The following is a 19,093-nucleotide window of genomic DNA, read 5'->3' as shown; positions in this document are numbered from 1 at the left end:
CATGTGATGTCAGCAGTGTGAATTCAGTCATGTGATGTCAGCAGTGTGAATTCAGTCATGTGATGTCAGCAGTGTGAATTCAGTCATGTGATGTCAGAAGTGTGAATTCTGTCATGTGATGTCAGTCCTGTGAATTCAGTCATGTGATGTCAGCAGTGTGAATTCTGTCATGTGATGTCAGTAGTGTGAATTCAGTCATGTGATGTCAATAGTGTGAATTCTGTCATGTGATGTCAGTAGTGTGAATTCAGTCATATGATGTCAGCAGTGTGAATTCAGTCATGTGATGTCAGTAGTGTGAATTCAGTCATGTGATGTCAGTAGTGTGAATTATGTCATGTGATGTCAGTCGTGTGAATTCAGTCATGTGATGTCAGCAGTGTGAATTCTGTCATGTGATGTCAGTAGTGTGAATTCAGTCATGTGATGTCAGCAGTGTGAATTCTGTCATGTAACGTCAATAGTGTGAATTCAGTCATGTGATGTCAGTAGTGTGAATTCAGTCATGTAACGTCAATAGTGTGAATTCTGTCATGTGATGTCAGTAGTGTGAATTCAGGCATGTGATGTCAGTAGTGTGAATTCATTCATGTGATGTCAGCAGTGTGAATTCTGTCATGTGATGTCAGCAGTGTGAATTCAGTCATGTGATGTCAGTAGTGTAAATTCTGTCATGTGATGTCAGTAGTGTGAATTCAGTCATGTGATGTCGATGTGTGAATTCAGTCATGTGATGTCAGTAGTGTGAATTCTGTCATGTGATGTCAGTAGTGTGAATTCAGTCATGTAACGTCAACAGTGTGAATTCAGTCATGTGATGTCAATCCTGTGAATTCAGTCATGTGATGTCAGCAGTGTGAATTCTGTCATGTGATGTCAATAGTGTGAATTCAGTCATGTGATGTCAGTAGTGTGAATTCAGTCATGTGATGTCAGTAGTGTGAATTCAGTCATGTGATGTCGGTAGTGTGAATTCAGTCATGTGATGTCGGTAGTGTGAATTCAGTAATGTGTTGTCAGTAGTGTGAATTCAGTCATGTGATGTCAGTAGTGTGAATTCAGTCATGTGATGTCAGCAGTGTGAATTCAGTCATGTAACGTCAATAGTGTGAATTCAGTCATGTGATGTCAATAGTGTGAATTCAGTCATGTGATGTCAGTAGTGTGAATTATGTCATGTGATGTCAGTAGTGTGAATTCAGTCATGTGATGTCAGTAGTGTGAATTCAGTCATGTGATGTCAGCAGTGTGAATTCAGTCATGTAACGTCAATAGTGTGAATTCAGTCATGTGATGTCAATAGTGTGAATTCAGTCATGTGATGTCAGCAGTGTGAATTCTGTCATGCGATGTCAGTAGTGTGAATTCAGTCATGTGATGTCAATAGTGTGAATTCAGTCATGTGATGTCAGCAGTGTGAATTCTGTCATGTGATGTCAGTAGTGTGAATTCAGTCATGTGATGTAAGTAGTGTGAATTCAGTCATGTGATGTCAGTAGTGTGAATTCTGTCATGTGATGTCAGTAGTGTGAATTCAGTCATGTAACGTCAATAGTGTGAATTCAGTCATGTGATGTCGGTAGTGTGAATTCAGTCATGTGATGTCAGTAGTGTGAATTCAGTCATGTGATGTCAATAGTGTGAATTCAGTCATGTGATGTCAATAGTGTGAATTCAGTCATGTGATGTCAGTAGTGTGAATTCAGTCATGTGATGTCAATAGTGTGAATTCAGTCATGTGATGTCAGCAGTGTGAATTCTGTCATGTGATGTCAGTAGTGTGAATTCAGTCATGTGATGTCAGTCGTGTGAATTCAGTCATGTGATGTCAGTAGTGTGAATTCAGTCATGTGATGTCAATAGTGCGAATTCAGTCATGTGATGTCAGCAGTGTGAATTCAGTCATGTGATGTCAGTAGTGTGAATTCTGTCATGCGATGTCAGTCCTGTGAATTCAGTCATGTGATGTCAGCAGTGTGAATTCTGTCATGTGATGTCAGCAGTGTGAAATCAGTCATGTAACGTCAATAGTGTGAATTCAGTCATGTGATGTCAATAGTGTGAATTCAGTCATGTGATGTCAGTAGTGTGAATTCAGTCATGTGATGTCAATAGTGTGAATTCAGTCATGTGATGTCAGCAGTGTGAATTCTGTCATGTGATGTCAGTAGTGTGAATTCAGTCATGTGATGTCAGTCGTGTGAATTCTGTCATGTGATGTCAGTAGTGTGAATTCAGTCATGTGATGTCAGTAGTGTGAATTCTGTCATGCGATGTCAGTCCTGTGAATTCAGTCATGTGATGTCAGCAGTGTGAATTCTGTCATGTGATGTCAGCAGTGTGAAATCAGTCATGTAACGTCAATAGTGTGAATTCAGTCATGTGATGTCAATAGTGTGAATTCAGTCATGTGATGTCAGCAGTGTGAATTCTGTCATGTGATGTCAGTAGTGTGAATTCAGTCAAGTGATGTCAGTAGTGTGAATTCAGTCATGTGATGTCAATAGTGTGAATTCAGTCATGTGATGTCAGTAGTGTGAATTCAGTCATGTGATGTCAGTCGTGTGAATTCAGTCATGTAACGTCAATAGTGTGAATTCAGTCATGTGATGTCAGCAGTGTGAATTCTGTCATGTGATGTCAGTAGTGTGAATTCTGTCATGTGATGTAAGTAGTGTGAATTCAGTCATGTGATGTCAGTAGTGTGAATTCTGTCATGTGATGTCAGTAGTGTGAATTCAGTCATGTAACGTCAATAGTGTGAATTCAGTCATGTGATGTCGGTAGTGTGAATTCAGTCATGTGATGTCCGTAGTGTGAATTCAGTCATGTGATGTCAGTCGTGTGAATTCTGTCATGTGATGTCAGTAGTGTGAATTCAGTAATGTGATGTCAGTAGTGTGAATTCTGTCATGTGATGTCAGTAGTGTGAATTCAGTCATGTGATGTCAGTAGTGTGAATTCAGTCATGTGATGTCAGTAGTGTGAATTCAGTCATGTGATGTCAGTAGTGCGAATTCAGTCATGTGATGTCAATAGTGTGAATTCAGTCATGTGATGTCAGTAGTGTGAATTATGTCATGTGAATGTGGTGTTGTGAATGTGGTGTTGAGAGTGTGGTGTTGTGAATGTGGTGTTGAGAGCGTAGTGTTGTGAATGTGGTTTTGTGAATGTGGTGTTGAGAGTGTGCTGTTGTGAGTGTGGTGTTGTGAATGTAGAGTTGAGAATGTAGTGTTGAGAGTGTGGTGTTGAGAGTGTGGTGTTGTGAGTGTGGTGTTGTGAGTGTGGTGTTGAGAGTGTGGTGTTGTAGTGTGGTGTTGAGAGTGTGGTGTTGTGAATGTGGTGTTGAGAGTGTGGTGTTGAGAGTGTGGTGTTGAGAGTGTGGTGTTGTGAGTGTGGTGATGTGAGTGTGGTGTTGTGAGTGTGGTGTTGAGAGTGTGGTGTTGTAGTGTGGTGTTGAGAGTGTGGTGTTGTGAATGTGGTGTTGAGAGTGTAGTGTTGAGAGTGTGGTGTTGAGAGTGTGGTGTTGTGAGTGTGGTGATGTGAGTGTGGTGTTGAGAGTGTGGTGTTGTAGTGTGGTGTTGAGAGTGTGGTGTTGTGAATGTAGAGTTGAGAATGTAGTGTTGAGAGTGTGGTGTTGAGAGTGTGGTGTTGTGAGTGTGGTGTTGTGAGTGTGGTGTTGTATATGTGGTGTTGTGAGTGTGGTGTTGTAGTGTGGTGTTGAGAGTGTGGTGTTGTGAATGTAGAGTTGAGAATGTAGTGTTGAGAGTGTAGTGTTGAGAGTGTGGTGTTGTGAGTGTGGTGTTGTGAGTGTGGTGTTGTGAGTGTGGTGTTGAGAGTGTGGTGTTGTAGTGTGGTGTTGAGAGTGTAGTGTTGTGAATGTGGTGTTGAGAGTGTAGTGTTGTGAATGTGGTGTTGTGAGTGTGGTGTTGAGAGTGTAGTGTTGTGAGTATGGTGTTGAGAGTGTGGTGTTGTAGTGTGGTGTTGTGAATGAGGTGTTGTGAGTGTGGTGTTGAGAGTGTGGTATTGTGAGTGTGGTGTTGAGAGTGTGGTGTTGTGAGTGTGGTGTTGTGAGTGTGGTGTTGAGAGTGTGGTGTTGTGAGTGTGGTGTTGAGAGTGTGGTGTTGTAGTGTGGTGTTGTGAATGAGGTGTTGTGAGTGTGGTGTTGAGAGTGTGGTGTTGTGAATGTGGTGTTGTGAATGTGGTGTTGAGAGTGTGTTGTTGTGAATGTGGTGTTGAGAGTGTGGTGTTGTGAGTGTGGTGTTGTGAATGTGGTGTTGTGAGTGTGGTGTTGTGAGTGTGGTGTTGTGAGTGTGGTGTTGTGAATGTGGTGTTGTGAGTGTGGTGTTGTGAATGGGGTGTTGTGAGTGTGGTGTTGTGAATGTGGTGTTGTGAGTGTGGTGTTGTGAGTGTGGTGTTGTGAATGTGGTGTTGTGAATGTGGTGTTGTGAATGTGGTGTTGTGAGTGTGGTGTTGTAGTGTGGTGTTGTGAATGAGGTGTTGTGAGTGTGGTGTTGAGAGTGTGGTGTTGTGAATGAGGTGTTGTGAATGTGGTGTTGAGAGTGTGTTGTTGTGAATGAGGTGTTGTGAATGTGGTGTTGAGAGTGTGGTGTTGTGAGTGTGGTGTTGTGAGTGTGGTGTTGTGAATGTGGTGTTGAGAGTGTGGTGTTGTGAATGTGGTGTTGTGAGTGTGGTGTTGTGAGTGTGATGTTGTGAATGTGGTGTTGTGAGTGTGGTGTTGTGAATGTGGTGTTGTGAGTGTGGTGTTGTGAGTGTGGTGTTTTGAATGTGGTGTTGTGAATGTGGTGTTGTGAATGTGGTGTTGTGAGTGTGGTGTTGTAGTGTGGTGTTGTGAATGAGGTGTTGTGAGTGTGGTGTTGTGAATGAGGTGTTGTGAATGAGGTGTTGTGAATGTGGTGTTGAGAGTGTGTTGTTGTGAATGAGGTGTTGTGAATGTGGTGTTGAGAGCGTGGTGTTGTGAGTGTGGTGTTGTGAGTGTGGTGTTGTGAATGTGGTGTTGTGAGTGTGGTGTTGTGAATGTGGTGTTGTGAGTGTGGTGTTGTGAATGGAGTGTTGTGAGTGTGGTGTTGTGAATGGAGTGTTGTGAATGGAGTGTTGTGAGTGTGGTGTTGTGAATGTGGTGTTGTGAGTGTGGTGTTGTGAATGGAGTGTTGTGAGTGTGGTATTGTGAGTGTGGTGTTGAGATTGTGGTGTTGTGAATGGAGTGTTGTGAGTGTGGTGTTGTGAGTGTGGTGTTGTGAATGGAGTGTTGTGAGTGGGCAGTACCTGCAGCAGCGTCTCCGACCGCCAGGTCTCAGCCTCACTGTGGTCCAGGACCGGTGACCCCTGCACGTGGGGTTTCTGTACAGCGATGAAGCCCGACTTGAACAGACTGGGCCGTGTGCGATGTCTTGGTGGCGTGGTGCTGGGGCTGACGGAGTGACTGTTGTAGGAGCTGGGGATATAGTGCTGACTGAGTGAGAGAGTTCAATTTAAAATTCCCGCCATAGTGTGAAAGAGCAAGACATTTAAATAACAGAAAAACACAACTGACAAAAGACAGTGATAGAAGTGGCAATAGAGAAATATTTCAACATAATTCAAGAATTGACAAGTAGATTTACAGAAATTCCCATATATAAATATCTCAACAATAACTTCACAGAACACATATTAAGTCATTAATACACAAAAAACTGTAAACAATATTACAAAACCAGCGACCATGTTCAGCACTCATTTTCTCAACCAATCAAGAAACAATAATCTGTAAGATGGCATGACTGAATGTTTTTCAGCTTATGGAAACATAACCACAAAATGAATGGTTAGCCAATCAAATGCCAGTGAATCACCTGCAATTTATTCATAAAGGTCAAACATTTCCTGAAACATATATTGAGAGCAAGGGTGCAGTTGTGCAAAGCAATCTTAGTACTAAGGTGATCGTAACTCCTACACCTTAAGGGACGTAACATGACTACTGGTTATGTTGTCTTACTTGGGCACTGTGTAATGTGTTGAGAAGTGTCTTACCTGGGCACTGTGTCATGTGTGGAGAAGTGTCTTACCTGAGCACTGTGTCATGTGTGGAGAAGTGTCTTACCTGGGCACTGTGTAATGTGTGGAGAAGTGTCTTACCTGTGTAATGTGTGGAGAAGTGTCTTACCTAAGCACTGTGTAATGTGTGGAGAAGTGTCTTACCTAAGCACTGTGTAATGTGTGGAGAAGTGTCTTACCTGTGTAATGTGTGGAGAAGTGTCTTACCTGGCCACTGTGTAATGTGTGGAGAAGTGTCTTACCTAAGCACTGTGTAATGTGTGTAGAAGTGTCTTACCCGGGCACCGTGTAATGTGTGGAGAAGTGTCTTACCTGGGCACCGTGTAATGTGTGGAGAAGTGTCTTACCTGGCCACTGTGTAATGTGTGGAGAAGTGTCTTACCTGGCCACTGTGTAATGTGTGGAGAAGTGTCTTACCTGGGCACTGTGTAATGTGTGGAGAAGTGTCTTACCTGGGCACTGTGTAATGTGTGGAGAAGTGTCTTACCTGGGCACTGTGTAATGTGTGGAGAAGTGTCTTACCTGGGCACTGAGTAATGTGTGGAGAAGTGTCTTACCTGGGCACCGTGTAATGTGTGGAGAAGTGTCGTACCTGAGCACTGTGTAATGTGTGGAGAAGTGTTTTACCTGTGTAATGTGTGGAGAAGTGTCTTACCTGTGTAATGTGTGGAGAAGTGTCTTACCTGGGCACTGTGTAATGAGACACCGGGCTTCGGACTGGGGACGGGACATTAGGCATTGGCGGAATTGTCTTGTTGTCGAGGGGCAGGTAGTAGCCGATGTAGCTGTCAATGATGTTTGGGTACAGGTAATCATAGAGGTTGGCCCAGGTGGGACTAGAGTGTGCCGGGTTCACCAGGCAGTAGGCGAGATGGAACAGGAAGTACTCAAACGCACGTAAGGAGAGTTAAGGAAGACATACAGACATGGGCTCTCACACTGATCAGTGAGTGAGTGAGTGAGTAAGTATGGTTTTACGCCGCTTTTGCAATATTTCAGCAATATCATGACGGGAGACACCAGAAATGGGGTTCACACATTGTAACCATGTGGGGAATTGAACCCGGGTCTTCGGCGTGACGAGCAAACGCTTTAACAACTAGGCTACCCTACCGCCCCTCATCACACTGTTGGACAGAGAATGCTCTGTCAAATGTATGATGCAATAATCGACAATATGTCAGCTAAGTCACACACAAATGATACCTAGTAATCAGAAATTCACAGAACACAGAAACTGCATACAGTACTGAAAGAATACAGCATCACTAAAGACATGAAGAATGACTGCAGGTGTTCTGCTCCTGGAGTCCATTAGGGGCAGATACACCTGGATGTTTGACGTATAAGCACTTATTACATTAAGCATACATTTTAGATTTTACCTATATTTCTATTCTAATAAGAAACACTAAGTCCCTATAGTTAGTACAGGCTTTTGAGCATGTACAATGTTGTGAGGTCATTTAAATGTTGGTTGTGAACTGTACCAAGTGTCACTGCCCCGGTGGTCACAACAGTCCATGGGAGACTCACGTTTATCACTGGGACCCCCACTACTTATTCCTGATAGTCCCAGGACAACCCCAGGTGCATCCCACAGCAGTGTGACTGAGCTGAGCTGTGAACACTATCCTGTCTTTGTCTTGGCAGGACCCAAGAACAAATCAAATACATGTGAGTACCGTGAGATCCTGGTTAGAATTGGGCTTAGCAACCTATGCTTTTCATAAGAGGCAACTAACAGGATCAGATAGGTCAGGCTTCACTGACTTGGTTGATGCATGTCCTTGTATCCAAAATGCATTGATCGTAAGTCAGGATGTCAATCACCGGTTCATCTGGTCCAGACTTTATCATTCACAGGCTACTGTCATACAGCAGGAATATTGCAGTGTTAAACAACAAACAAACAAACAAACCCAGAGTTAGTTCAGTGTGCAAGGATATTGAGGGAGAGGAAGGTTTGTCCGGTGAGTCCCTGTGACTGTATCTTGTTGACCAGGAACACTGGCATCAGCCCTTCCTCAATCATCTGCCGAGTCGGAGCCTGATGCAAATACGAATACAAACAATTAAAAACACCTTTCTCATCCCCATGACTGCAGACGCTCTTTGACAGTTGTTTGTGTATATGTAGGACTGCAGGTCAAAGAACATTAGACAGTTGTACGTGTATATGTAGGACTGCAGGTCAAAGAACTTTAGACAGTTGTATGTGTATATCTAGGACTGCAGGTCAAAGAACATTAGACAGTTGTGTGTGTATATGTAGGACTGCAGGTCAAAGAACATTAGACAGTTGTATGTGTATATGTAGGACTGCAGGTCAAAGAATATTAGACAGTTGTATGTGTATATGTAGGACTGCAGGTCAAAGAACATTAGACAGTTGTATGTGTATATGTAGGACTGCAGGTCAAAGAACATTAGACAGTTGTATGTGTATATGTAGGACTGCAGGTCAAAGAACATTAGACAGTTGTATGTGTATATGTAGGACTGCAGGTCAAAGAACATTAGACAGTTGTGTGTGTATATGTAGGACTGCAGGTCAAAGAACATTAGACAGTTGTATGTGTATATGTAGGACTGCAGGTCAAAGAACATTAGACAGTTGTATGTGTATATGTAGGACAGCAGGTCAAAGAACATTAGACAGTTGTATGTGTATATGTAGGACAGCAGGTCAAAGAACATTAGACAGTTGTGTGTGTATATGTAGGACTGCAGGTCAAAGAACATTAGACAGCTGTATGTGTATATGTAGGACTGCAGGTCAAAGAACATTAGACAGTTGTGTGTGTATATGTAGGACTGCAGGTCAAAGAACATTAGACAGTTGTATGTGTATATGTAAGACTGCAGGTCAAAGAACATTAGACAGTTGTATGTGTATATGTAGGACTGCAGGTCAAAGAACATTAGACAGTTGTATGTGTATATGTAGGACTGCAGGTCAAAGAACATTAGACAGTTGTATGTGTATATGTAGGACTGCAGGTCAAAGAACATTAGACAGTTGTATGTGTATATGTAGGACTGCAGGTCAAAGAACACTAGGCAGTTGTATGTGTATATGTAGGACTGCAGGTCAAAGAACATTAGACAGTTGTATGTGTATATGTAGGACTGCAGGTCAAAGAACATTAGACAGTTGTATGTGTATATGTAGGACTGCAGGTCAAAGAACATTAGACAGGTGTATGTGTATATGTAGGACTGCAGGTCAAAGAACATTAGACAGTTGTATGTGTATATGTAGGACTGCAGGTCAAAGAACACTTGGCAGTTGTGTGTGTATGTCTAGGACTGGGGTTGCACATAATCAATGAAAAATAGGACATGATTTGGGTCCATGTTTCTAACAGAATTTGTACTACACTGCACCAGTAGGTACGCTCCAGGCTTCACTGGGGTAGAAACTAACATTTTTAGTCCACTGGGCCTTACAATGACAACATACAGCAGACCCGTGAAAATGGCACATTTCTACTAGTCTTTATGATACCATAGCTGTTGGCCAGTTTGGTAAAGGACTACAGGACTAGTGCCAATTTCTGTAGATGTTATTTCCTACTTTATAATATACTTCTGGAAACTATCATACAGTATTTATGTAAATAGCTTATTAATAATATTTAGCATGTAAGTAACGATGTCTGCAAAACAATCAAACAGAAATACATCTTCCCGAGGCAAGGGAGTTGCCAAACTATATATATAAGTGAAATATCTGGGCTCGATAGATGCACCACCAGTGGCTATTATGAGTTATGTCCCTTCTTTGTCCCTCCATTTGACTAGATATGTCCATTTCTCATATCACTTTCATTTGCTTCAAACAAAATGGCGGTACCCAATCAAGACGATCTGATCAATAATTAGGATCTTTATTATAATAAAACGGGTCTTACCCCCATGCAAAGTGCATCAAATCACCTGAAATTTGCAAAATATCTGTCGACGCCCAGTTGGCTGTACACATGCTTTGCATATTCTGGAGTTGACCGAAATCTGCACGTTGAAATCTGTGTTGTTTACAAACCGGATGTCTACTTTGTTACACGATTTTGATTTGACTATGCATAGACTTGTTAGTCAAGCCAAACTGTAACTCTGGTATTCCAGCCTAGTTTGGCAAGGGTGGAAACTGGACTTTTATAGTTAGTTAACTCACTTGCCTCAAGGAGGTGGCCAAAAATTTCAACCAAACTATCAGTTTTCTTCAGGCAGGACTACTTTAAGCCTACACCACTTCCTGATACACCTGTTACACAGATCATTTTTATTGACAAGTACGGAGCATGTGTGGATATGAAGTTACTTACATAACATGTGTTCAGTGATCAAACAGAAAACCAAAACATTATTTACCAAAACATTTGTATAAGTCACTGGAGTGAAGATTAAATCAAAACAACATACTATTGAAACAAGTTCAAACTTTTCAAAATATCGAATCAATTACACTATGCTATAGTTACTTATACTGTTAACAGTTTTATCCTCCAATTGTGGATTAAGTACACTTTTATAGGTGAACTCATATTTCTACGTAACTCTGTTGTTTTATCACAACGTTGCTATCCTAAATTCCCTTTTGTGACGAAAACACCAGCACATGTTGCCACCTGACAACTATAGCACTGCTAAAACTGAAAACGACAGTCGCATGATATGTCAAGTTCATTGTGCACATGAAACGCAATATTTTCATGTCCATACACATTCGTTTGGGTGAGTTTGGGCGCACTATTTCAATGTTGCTTTTTGTCACGCAGTACTTCTGCCAAGTCACTATGTTTCAAGTGATATATTTTATAATGTTCATTAATTTAGTCTCAAAATATGATGTAAAAGAATTCTAACCCATCATGAACAAACTTGTGTCACATGCCTGGTCACAACTATGGGGGAGTGCTGATATTGTCTGTCCATCAGTAACTGCCAACTGCATCTCATCATTCATTATAGTGACGGGTGACAAATTATCACAAAGATTGATCAGTTTCTCTGGTAACACTGCATAGATTATCTCGCAAACATATGGAATAAAGGTATTTTCACTAAACTACCAACCGGCAAGTATTTGAAGGGGAACTCATAGGACAGGTAGATCTCCCCTTGCAGCCGGTAGATGAGATTCAGAAGTCGACTGTCGGGAGCCAGGAATCGCCGAAGACATTCAAACTCCTGAGGATGGTTGTGCTTGTCAATCTTGTCAATGCCCCACCCACTCTCATTGCCAAAGCCAAACATATTCTCAATGATGTATGGCAAGGCATGGCGAAGTTCCTGCAAAAAGGGAGAGATGAGATACTTAATTAAAGTCATCATTACTTGAACATGTTAAAGAATAATCTACCATGAAAGTAAAGAAATGTGGTTTCTGAATGGTCTGCTAATGATATTGATCTGTCTGTGCATGAGGCGACTAATGCGATCGGGGGTCAGGCTCGCTGACTTAGTTGATGCATGTCATCGTATCCCAATTGCATGGATCGATGCTCATGTTGTCAATCACTTGATTGTCTGGTCCAGACTCGATTATTTACAGACCGTCGTCATGTAGCTGGAATATTGCTGTGTGTGGCGTCAAACAACAGACAAGCCAGGCAGCATGCTATTTCACACAGACAGCAGGCTATTACACACAGACAGCAGGCTATTACACAAAGACAGCAGGCTATTACACACAGACAGCAGGCTATTACACAAAGACAGCATGCTATTACACACAGACAGCAGGCTATTACACACAGACAGCATGCTATTACACAAAGACAGCAGGCTATTACACACAGACAGCAGGCTATTACACAAAGACAGCAGGCTATTACACACAGACAGCAGGCTATTACACACAGACAGCAGGCTATTACACACAGACAGCAGGCTATTACACAAAGACAGCAGGCTATTACACACAGACAGCATGCTATTACACACAGACAGCAGGCTATTACACAAAGACAGCAGGCTATTACACACAGACAGCAGGCTATTACACAAAGACAGCATGCTATTACACACAGACAGCAGGCTATTACACAAAGACAGCAGGCTATTACACACAGACAGCAGGCTATTACACACAGACAGCAGGCTATTACACACAGACAGCATGCTATTACACAAAGACAGCAGGCTATTACACAAAGACAGCAGGCTATTACACAAAGACAGCAGGCTATTACACACAGACAGCAGGCTATTACACACAGACAGCAGGCTATTACACACAGACAGCAGGCTATTACACAAAGACAGCAGGCTATTACACACAGACAGCAGGCTATTACACAAAGACAGCATGCTATTACACACAGACAGCAGGCTATTACACACAGACAGCATGCTATTACACAAAGACAGCAGGCTATTACACACAGACAGCAGGCTATTACACAAAGACAGCAGGCTATTACACACAGACAGCAGGCTATTACACACAGACAGCAGGCTATTACACACAGACAGCAGGCTATTACACAAAGACAGCAGGCTATTACACACAGACAGCATGCTATTACACACAGACAGCAGGCTATTACACAAAGACAGCAGGCTATTACACACAGACAGCAGGCTATTACACAAAGACAGCATGCTATTACACACAGACAGCAGGCTATTACACAAAGACAGCAGGCTATTACACACAGACAGCAGGCTATTACACACAGACAGCAGGCTATTACACACAGACAGCATGCTATTACACAAAGACAGCAGGCTATTACACAAAGACAGCAGGCTATTACACAAAGACAGCAGGCTATTACACACAGACAGCAGGCTATTACACACAGACAGCAGGCTATTACACAAAGACAGCAGGCTATTACACACAGACAGCAGGCTATTACACACAGACAGCAGGCTATTACACACAGACAGCAGGCTATTACACACAGACAGCAGGCTATTACACAAAGACAGCAGGCTATTACACACAGACAGCAGGCTATTACACACAGACAGCAGGCTATTACACACAGACAGCAGGCTATTACACAAAGACAGCAGGCTATTACACAATGACAGCAGGCTATTACACACAGACAGCAGGCTATTACACACAGGCAGCAGGCTATTACACACAGACAGCAGGCTATTACACACAGACAGCAGGCTATTACACACAGACAGCAGGCTATTACACAAAGACAGCAGGCTATTACACAAAGACAGCAGTCTATTACACACAGACAGCAGGCTATTACACACAGACAGCAGGCTATTACACACAGGCAGCAGGCTATTACACACAGGCAGCAGGCTATTACACACAGACAGCATGCTATTACACAAAGACAGCATGCTATTACACAAAGACAGCAGTCTATTACACACAGACAGCAGGCTATTACACACAGACAGCAGGCTATTACACACAGGCAGCAGGCTATTACACACAGGCAGCAGGCTATTACACACAGACAGCAGGCTATTACACACAGACAGCAGGCTATTACACACAGACAGCAGGCTATTACACAAAGACAGCAGGCTATTACACACAGACAGCAGGCTATTACACACAGACAGCAGGCTTGCTTTTTTTTCACAACCCAACTCGGGGCCGTTTTAAATTCTGATTTCTTAGAAACATTGAGAAACACAATGTTTTGGGTCCTAGTAGAAATTCTTGCCAAATACTAATTATTAATGTGTCTGACACAGCTGATGGATTCAAAACAGGTAAGCATGACAGGAATGGCAGTTGACAAATGTACCACTGGAAAGCTAATCCTAACCCTGCTATTCACAGTATTCACTCACTCAGTGCTCCAGGGTTGTAAGGGCGTATGTAAAGCAAGAAAAATTACGGCTCCAAAATTATACAAACACAATCAAATAAGAAAGTGTACCAATACTCACGAATGAGTAAATATGACCTACTTTTTCCTTTAGGATGTATCTTTTACACTCAAAAACTGATATTTGTGTTCAAAAGATACATCACATGACACAGGCGAGGGAAAGATTTATATGTATGGGGATTCCCTCTCTACGTCATACGGGAATTGCGAATGGCGAAAATGGTCAAAGAGTTTCTAATTAATTTCTTTTGCAAAGCTGATTAGACTGACTACAGAATTGTGTTCGGTGTTGCCTCCCATATGAGATATGTTTGTGGGGTTCACAATGAGCCGCTAGATAGAACTTGCAGCAGACGTAGTCACACTGCTGGAATCAAACTTCAAAGACCAGGTGGAAAAAAACGTGGCAGATGTTAAACCAATGGTTAGAAATTGTTTGAGATGAAATGTCAGGTTCCTGTAAGTTTTTCTGCAAACGATGTAGGTCAGAAAATAAATGTAAAAAATCATGGTTACCTTTGGGTCATGCAAAAAAATATTTCAGCTGTCAAGAAACACAAAGAACGATCGGAACACAAGGTTGCTGTGAGATTTACATCAAAACAGTCTCAACCAAGTTAAACAATGTCAGAATGTTTTAACTTTATAAAGTGTTATGTAGTCCTCAAAGTATGCCAGTACCCCTCCATCAAGAGATTTAAGGAGCACTTGCTCCTGTAGACGTGAAGTTGACCAATAATCTGGAGCACTGGCAACTAGGGTTGGGATGGATAACTCACTCGGATACCTGGGTTGGGTGGGTACTGAGTAGGACCCGGGTACCCACAAGACTACCCGGACCCCTGGTTAGTCTCATGATATATTGTTTAATGACAAAAATTATCAAGAACTCTATGGTTATACTACAAATCACTAATGTTCGCATTTCTTTTTGACTATTCACCCATTCCTTCTGACTTTTCATATGGTTGAATAAAGATATAACTTAAGTCAACTACAGTATATGCATGACCACCCTAGGCTATGATAAAAAATTCCCAATCGGACATTTTTACCTAGCTCTTGAGATATACATAGGGTACCCAGGTAGGGGCAGGTACCTCGTCCCTGCCCTACTGCTGACTAACGTTTACCTTGATGCTCGTTGTTCTTATGATGTCATCTAGATCACGACATCTGTGAGGCAAACCTTTCGAAAATGTGGCTTGGACTTGTAGCTGTAAAATAAATGACATTCATCACGTCACATCTTATTCTGCGACCTGTTTACTTTCATTCTAATATGACTGCATGATGCTCGAAAAAGGATCAAACCACAGGAACTGGATGATAGCGTATATAGCAAAATATATTCGTATATTAAAACAATCACACCCCTCTATATACATATATCTATTTGATTTTTTTTTCTATACGAATATATTATGCTATATACGCTATCATCGAGTTCCTGTTGAACAAAATCACTTCACTTGACGAAGCGTCTGTCGATAAGGATAAAAAGATGTGTCCTGAGCTGGTTGTTGGACAAATATCATTCAGCCAAAACAATCAATTTACTCATAATCACATGTCCTTAAAAAGTTCTACCGAAGTAAGAACAGCACAAACATGGTTTACCACAACGCTCGACCCGCCAAGAGCAGCCATGTTCTAAACTTCGATGTTTCAGTGCTCTAAATGAAGAGAGGTATTAAAGAAAGATAACTCCTCCTATTTGCGGCGTTTTTTCCGATGGGACAAAATATAAATGTTGTTATAAAAAAACATTCAAAAAAGGAAATAAACTCACGTTTTTAATTTGTATAAGGGTGGAAAGGGCAAATGTCTGTATTTCGGCCTTTTTTTACCCTCAGGCATTTGCATAGGATTTAACATGTGAGATTGATAAACTACTAGTGGAAGTACAAACACATACTATTGAAGTACTTTTAAATGATTTAAAATAATGCCAACTTTGTTGAAATAGTTGAAATACAATAATAAGGTGTCCAAACTTACTTTCAAAATCTCTCTCAGACAACCAGTTTTACACACGGAAATGAGAGCTAAAAGGGCCAAAATCTAGAAAAGTGACTTAATTTGGCCCTTTTAGAACTTGACTTTGGCCCTTTTATAGAATTTTAAGTAGCTATATTTCAAAAACGCATCAATGAAAACATACAATATTTTTTCTACAGGAAGACAAGAACTCATAGATTAAGCAATAATGTGCAAAAAGGGCCTAAGTGCATCATCATAATAATAATTGCGAGAGAGCAAATGTATGTACAGGCCTGACAACACTGTGCGAGGGCAGCTGTATGTACAGACGTGACTACACTGTGCGAGGGCATCTGTATATGTGCAGACCTGACAACACTGTGCGAGGGCAACTGTAAGTAGAGACGTGACAACACTGCGCCGCGAGAGGAACTGTAAGTACAGACGTAACAACACTGTGCGAAGGCAACTGTAAGTACGGACGTGACAACACTGTGCGAGGGCAGCTGTAAGTAGAGAGGTGACAACACTGTGCGAAGGCAACTGTAACCACAGACGTGACAACACTGTGCGAGGGCAACTGTATGTACAGACGTGACAACACTGTGCGAGGGCAACTGCAAGTACAGACGTGATAACACTGTGCGAGGGTAACTGTAAGTACGGACGTGATAACACTGTGCGAGGGTAACTGTAAGTACGGACGTGATAACACTGTGCGAGGGTAATTGTAAGTACGGACGTGATACCACTGTGCGAGGGTAACTGTAAGTACGGACGTGATAACACTGTGCGAGGGTAACTGTAAGTACGGACGTGATAACACTGTGCGAGGGTAACTGTAAGTACGGACGTGATAACACTGTGCGAGGGTAACTGTAAGTACGGACGTGATAACACTGTGCGAGGGTAACTGTAAGTACGGACGTGATAACACTGTGCGAGGGTAACTGTAAGTACGGACGTGATAACACTGTGCGAGGGTAATTGTAAGTACGGACGTGACAACACTGTGAGAGAGGAACTATAATTATGGACAGACGTGACGGTACTTTGCGAGGGTAACTGTATGTACAGACGTGACAACACTGTGCGAGGGTAACTGTAAGTACAGACGTGACAACACTGTGCGAGGGTAACTGTATGTACAGACGTGACAACACTGTGCGAGAGTAACTGTATGTACAGACGTGACAACACTGTGCGAGGGTAACTGTATGTACAGACGTGACAACACTGTGCGAGGATAACTGTAAGTACGGACGTGATAACACTGTGCGAGGATAACTGTAAGTACGGACGTGACAACACTGTGCGAGGGTAACTGTATGTACAGACGTGACAACACTGTGCGAGGGTAACTGTATGTACAGACCTGACAACACTGTGCGAGGGTAACTGTATGTACAGACCTGAAAACACTGTGCGAGGGTAACTGTATGTACAGAGGTGAAAACACTGCGAGAGAAGAACTGTATGTACAGACCTGAAAACACTGTGCGAGGATAACTGTAAGTATAGACGTGAGAACACTGTGCGAGGATAACTGTATGTACAGACGTGACAACACTGCGCGAGAAGAACTGTATGTACAGACCTGAAAACACTGAGCGAGGGTAACTGTATGTACAGACGTGACAACACTGTGCGAGGGTAACTGTAAGTAGAGACGTGACAACACTGCGCGAGAAGAACTGTATATACAGACCTGAAAACACTGTGCGAGGGTAACTGTAAGTACAGACGTGACAACACTGTGCGAGGGTAACTGTATGTACAGACGTGACAACACTGTGCGAGGGTAACTGTAAGTACAGACGTGACTACACTGTGCGAGGGTAACTGTAAGTACAGACGTGACAACACTGTGCGAGGGCAACTGTATGTACAGACGTGACAACACTGAGCGAGGGTAACTGTAAGTACAGACGTGACTACACTGCGCGAGAAGAACTGTAAGTACAGACGTGACAACACTGTGCGAGGGTAACTGTATGTACAGACGTGACAACACTGTGCGAGGGTAACTGTAAGTACAGACGTGACTACACTGTGCGAGGGTAACTGTAAGTACGGACGTGACAACACTGTGCGAGGGCAACTGTATGTACAGACGTGACAACACTGTGCGAGGGTAACTGTAAGTACAGACCTGACAACACTGTGCAAGGGTAACTGTATGTACAGACGTGACAACACTGCGCGAGAAGAACTGTATGTACAGATGTGACAACACTGCGCGAGAAGAACTGTATGTACAGATGTGACAACACTGCGCGAGAAGAACTGTATATACAGACGTGACAATACTGTGCGAGAGGAACTATCAGTACAGACATGACTACACTGTGCGTGGGTAACTGTATGTACAGACGTGACTACACTGCGCGAGAAGAACTGTATTTACAGACGTGACTACACAGCGCGAGAAGAACTGTATGTGCAGACGTGACAACACTGTGCGAGGGTAACTGTATGTACAGACGTGACAACACTGTGCGAGAGTAACTGTAAGTATAGACGTGACAACACTGTGCGAGGATAACTGTAAGTACAGACGTGACAACACTCTGCGAGGGTAACTGTATGTACAGACGTGACAACCTAACCTAACCCTAACCCTAACCCTAACCCTAACCCTAACCCTAACCCTGAATTATGCGTTCCTTGACAGACCGCGTGTGTTCCGGTATTTACTATAATGAATACAATTATAAGAAGCACACTAATAGCAGACATGTACACTTTGCCATGTTAACCGCCATTTCTAGCATTGCAGCACAGGGGCGGTTGGATAGCCTAGTGGTTAAAGCGTTCGCTCGTCACACCAGACCCGGGTTCGATTTCCCACATGGGTACAATGTGTGAAGCCCATATCTGGTGGCCCCCGCCGTGATATTGCTGGAATATTGCTCAAAGCGGTGTAAAACCAAACTCACTCACTCACTCATTGCAGCACATGCATTGTTGGCAAATTGTGAGATGAAATCCTGACCCTTTCTCTCATCACAAATCTCTATTTGCACTTGTGACTATTTGAACGTTTCCGAAATGATGTTCAAGTGAAATGAATATTTACATCAGGTTCTATATACACCCGGACTGATGTTCGGATATTAACGCGAAGAGGGCTGCAACAAATCTCAGAAAATCTTTATTTGGGATGAACGAGCATGATCTTTGACTTTCCCTCCGTGAAATCATTTAGAGAAGCAGACTCG

General features: G+C 42.5%; 1 protein-coding gene across 2 annotated transcripts in view; it reads right to left on the bottom strand.

The window, feature by feature from the left end:
- LOC124126743 (sphingomyelin phosphodiesterase 4-like) overlaps nt 1–15,567 on the bottom strand; it is a 51,755-nt gene extending 36,188 nt beyond the window's left edge. For both annotated transcript variants that reach the window (XM_048385211.1, XM_048385212.1), the window contains exons 1-6: nt 15,510–15,567; nt 15,023–15,106; nt 11,143–11,358; nt 8,011–8,110; nt 6,744–6,957; nt 5,287–5,455 (exon numbers count right to left, since the gene is read on the bottom strand). In XM_048385211.1, coding sequence (XP_048241168.1) covers nt 5,287–5,455; nt 6,744–6,957; nt 8,011–8,110; nt 11,143–11,358; nt 15,023–15,106; nt 15,510–15,539 — 813 coding nt within the window. In that variant the 5' untranslated portion in view covers nt 15,540–15,567. The remainder of the gene's footprint in view (nt 1–5,286; nt 5,456–6,743; nt 6,958–8,010; nt 8,111–11,142; nt 11,359–15,022; nt 15,107–15,509) is intronic.
- Nucleotides 15,568–19,093: the final 3,526 nt, after the last annotated feature.

This window comes from Haliotis rufescens, unplaced genomic scaffold (genome assembly GCF_023055435.1).
Source record: "Haliotis rufescens isolate VD_foot unplaced genomic scaffold, xgHalRufe1.0.p SCAF_56, whole genome shotgun sequence".
In the NCBI taxonomy this organism is placed as follows: domain Eukaryota; kingdom Metazoa; phylum Mollusca; class Gastropoda; order Lepetellida; family Haliotidae; genus Haliotis; species Haliotis rufescens.
This window is presented reverse-complemented; position numbering and strand designations above follow the sequence as displayed.